Genomic DNA, 4,691 nt, shown 5'->3' with positions numbered 1-4,691 from the left:
ATGTATTTTTGATGCCCTAACGTCTTCACCCCTCTGGCACGGGGCACCTCATATGCTCGTTAGTACTCGTTGGAGGATCCTACACAACTCAAGGTTTATCGGAATGCTGCTGTGGAGTTGGGGCTGCAACTGCTGCGTTTAAAATCCATCAGGAGATGCAATCCATCTGGATTTCATATGGAGGAACTCAGAAATGATTGGTGTTTGTGTGTGTGTGTGTGTGTGTGTGTGTGTGTGTGTGTGTGTGTGTGTGTGTGTGTGTGTGTGTGTGTGTGTGTGTGTGTGTGTGTGTGTGTGTGTGTGTATTTGGCCTCCTTGATGACACTAAAGAGTTGGGGGGAGACCTTCGAAAACAAAACTCTGAAATTTGTTGAGGGAAGCGCTAAAGAAAGCCTAAGGATTTGTCCTGGTGCGAACACCAATTTGTAGGATAACCTGGTTTAGGAAATAGTGCCCTCAACAAATGGTCACTAGTGTTATTCCGCTGAGCAACTCTTCGGTATCACGACGCATCGATGAAATGGCTGCTGATGTTGAGAGCCAATTAGTCTTAAAACTGAAGCTGAATGAGTTCTCGCTTTAACTTGACGAAACTACTTTACCTGATAATTCTGCCCTTTGATGGCGTTCGCAAGGTTCCTTGAAGTTGATGAAATACGTGAAGAACTGATTTTTGCACTGAAATTAACAACTGACACTAAAGGCGAGTCGATCTTCAAAAAACTTGAGGTATATTTTGAGGAAAACAACATTCCACTCAAGAACATCGTGACTTGTGTAACAGATGGCGCTGCTACTGCTATGATCAGAAGGTATCGGGGATTCAGTGCGTACTTGAAAAAAGCTGTCCTCAACATCGTTTATGTACACTGTGTTGTTCACCGGCAGCACCTGGTCGCCAAAAACTTAGCAGGACGTCTGCATGAAGCACTTGGACATGTTATCAAAGCTGTCAACTTGATAAAAAAAAAAAAGAATGCTCTGCAGGATCGCCTTTTTCAGCAACTATGTGGGAAGAATAATGAAGAATTCGAACGACTTGTGTTGCACACCGAAGTAAGGTTGCTGTCTAAGGGTAATTGTTTGCAACGTTTTGTTGCACTTTGGGACAGCGTTATACCTTTCTTGAGTGAGACGAAACTCGGACAAAAGCTTGTTGATGCAAAGAGCGATATACTCTGCCTGTCAGACATATTTGGAAAGCTAAGTGTTCTGAACAAAGAGCTTCAAGGAAATGACTCCACCTTGTTTTCATGCAAGGAGGTGATCACTGCATTTATAGGGAAACTCAAGCTGTTCTGGCTGAACCTTGGGAGACGGGAGTTTGCCCAGTTTCCATCCTTAGCAAGTATATCCACTGAGCTGCTTGATGCTGACCTAGCAGTGTATGTCGACCATCTGAAGCAGTTGCATAATGATATGGAAACTCACTTTTCTGACCTACTTCAAATGACCGTGCCTGACTGGTTTGTGGACCCGTTCATTGCTCATGCATCTGAAGTTGATGTCACCCTACAAGAAAATGTCATTGAAGTGCAGAATGATACAGCAGCTCGAGCAAGGTTCAAGCGTGGAGGGCGCCATAAGCTGTGGATAAATCAAGGAGTATACGAAAAGTACCCACTGCTCTGGAAGGAAGTAAAGTTGCTTCTACTTGCTTTTCCGCTTTTCCCACGTCGTACTTAGTTGAGACTGGTTTCAGTCGGGTGATGCACTTGATGTCAAAGACTCGAAACCACCTTGATATAGAAAAAAGAGGCGATTTACGTCTTTCTCTGACATCTCTGAAGCCAAATATCGATAAGTTTGCAGCCCTGTATCAGCCACAGGGATTAGACTGAAACTTTTGAAAAAAGAGCAAAGCTCGCCTACATGTTTTCCTGATGTATTCATTTTGATAGTTAGTACTCAACAAATAAATCTATCCAAATAAAATTGTCATTTGATTCATGCCTGAAGTGTTTTGAGTCCATGGTATTTTCACTTCTTTGGGTGATCAGGGTGAGGGATGAATGGAATTGGCATGGGGGGCCACAAGATTTTTCATCGTGTTGAAAGGGGCCACAGAACAAAAGAAGTTGAGAAACATTGCTGTACACACACACACACACACACACACACACACACACACACACACACACACATAAGCACACACACATGCACGCACACATACTGTATACACACGCTTGCAAACACACTCATACACGTACACATACACACACGCACACATGCATATACACACGCACATGCACACACACACACACACACGCATATACGCACTCGGTGGCGCGGTTGGTAGAGTCTCCGTCTGTCACTACGGCGGTCCGGGTTCGAATCCTACCCAGGGTTGAAATAATTCAAGTATCACTGCGCTTCGAGTCGTTCCTCCAACTCTCGTGGGCGGGGAGTTGGGTGTGTGTGTGCGTGTAAGGTCACAGTATTACCCATAGATCGGTCATACGAGCTCTGAGCTCTCTTCCGGGAGGGAAATAGCTGTCGATCACGAGTCCAACCCGTGATCCAAAGACCAAGGTGAATCACACACACACACATATAGTATACGCACATGCACACCACGAGCATAGCTCTCCTTCCCATAAGATACAAGGTAAATACACACACACGCATAAAAGCGCGCGCACACACACACACACACACACACACACACACACACACACACACATATATATATATATATATATATATATATATATGTATATATATATATATACGCAAATACATAATCATGAACACTATATTTGTGGTCCAGGGTCAGATTTCCTATGTAATTATATATCACAGCACATTTTCTGTTTAAGAGTCAAATAAATTCTTTACAGATTAATCTAATTTCCCCCATATTTAATAATAAAAGAGCCAATCATATGTTTGTTTGCTTCCTCAGTCTCTGACGAATTGATTCATTTAAACACTTACATTAAACTCGATAACTCTCTTCCCGTTTTCTGTTGCATTCTCTTCCCGTTTTCTGTTGCATTAAACAAAGAGAACCGTATATGCCCGGTCTCCACTTCCGCAGCTGCCGGGCATGTTGATGTCGACAGTTCAAATATTCAACAGAAGCGGTGGTTCACCTAAAGTGTGTCGTCTCGTCTCACTTGTTTTAGGGAAAACGTCCACAATAACACGTGGCGAATAAACCCGAAATATTTTCATATATATGGTTATGGAATGTATTACCCTGTAAAAAAAAAGTGTCATTATTATTTATGTATTATATCAAAATTGGAGTTGTAAAAACTTATACAGACATAGTGTTCAGCTTTGCATGTCCAGTGCAGGACCCCCGGCCTATACCTTGAGGAAGGATACAACCTATGTGCCTCATCACGGTGCCTTGATAATATGACTTCGCAAGGCTGGAGCGAAGTGCGTGTGGAATATTGAGCTTTGGAATGGCTATGGAGATGGACGGTGTTTGTTATCAATGTATTATGTTCCATCATACTGATGAGGTGACATCACTGAAGTGCAACACTGACATACTCCCCCTTTGATGTCCACCGTTGCTGAGAGGGGTTGGAAAGCCATCAAAGCGAAACCTGAACACTTCGTACTTCCTGGGAATCGTCCCGGGCCTCCTGGTTTCATGGTTCCGGCCTCTTTATACCATCCCTGTTAAGGAGATCGTGCGCTTTGTGGATTACTCTGGTCTTGTCATTTGGTGTTGGTCTGGTAAGGATAGTGAACCATCTACATAGCGTTCGACCCCCTCCGAATCAAGATAGCCTAATCCGTGAGCATCTGGATGGAGAAACCTTCCATGCCCGTAACCACATTCCCAAGCAATCGTCGAAACCAAACACACCAATAAAGATTCATACTGTTATTCACGGCTCTTGCAATACGATACCTCCCCGTTCACGACCAAGATAAAACCCGTGTACCCTCCCGTTATTGTAACTCCCTCCCTGAGGATGACCGAGTCATGTCAAAAGACGCCTGGAGGAATACAAGAGCTAACTATTTCAAAATGCCTTTTGGACTTCTACTTAGCAACCTCAAACCCTCTCAGAAGTTTGTCAACAATGTCATTGTCGCTGCTGACTGAAATCCTGCATTCAACAGGGCCTCCGATCGATATATATATATATGTATATATATATATATTTATATATATATATATATGTATATATATATATATATATATATATATATATATATATATATATATATATATATATATATATATATATATATATTTCACTCACTCCTCTGGCGCTACAGGCCCAGTGAGGCCCCTGGCCGCTACAACAAGATGCCTCCAGACTCTCCGATCTGCTGCTAACATCTCTATATCGTCGGGGTCGACGTCCAGGGCTCGTAAGTCGTTCTCCACCACATTCTTCCATCTAGTACGGGGGCGTCCTCGAGGTCTCCTGCCCACTATATTCTCGGTGAAAACACGAGAAGTGAATCTGTCTGGTCCGGATCTGAGAATGTGACAAAGGTATTTTTTATCACGTGTGTTTTGTGATTTCTTTGCATATATATATATATATATATATATATATATATATATATGTATATATTTGTGTGTGCGTGCATACATACATACATGCATACCAAATGGCCTTTCCCTCTTTATAAGGAGAATGACCGATCAAAAACATACATGTACAGTAGTTTACACCTATCCAATACCTATACGTCACCCCTGCCACCTTAGT

General features: G+C 42.6%; 1 protein-coding gene across 1 annotated transcript; it reads left to right on the top strand.

The window, feature by feature from the left end:
- The first annotated feature begins 621 nt into the window (after positions 1–621).
- On the top strand, positions 622–1,686 carry LOC143019035 (zinc finger MYM-type protein 6-like). The gene has a single exon (XM_076174736.1). The coding sequence runs from the start codon at positions 622–624 to the stop codon at positions 1,684–1,686; it is 1,065 nt and encodes a 354-aa protein (XP_076030851.1).
- Positions 1,687–4,691: the final 3,005 nt, after the last annotated feature.

The sequence above is a fragment of the Oratosquilla oratoria genome, chromosome 36, assembly GCF_046742065.1.
Source record: "Oratosquilla oratoria isolate Oo_2021 chromosome 36, ASM4674206v1, whole genome shotgun sequence".
NCBI lineage: Eukaryota > Metazoa > Arthropoda > Malacostraca > Stomatopoda > Squillidae > Oratosquilla > Oratosquilla oratoria.
Note: the sequence above shows the minus strand (reverse complement) of the source record. Positions and strands in the feature narration are given on the sequence as shown.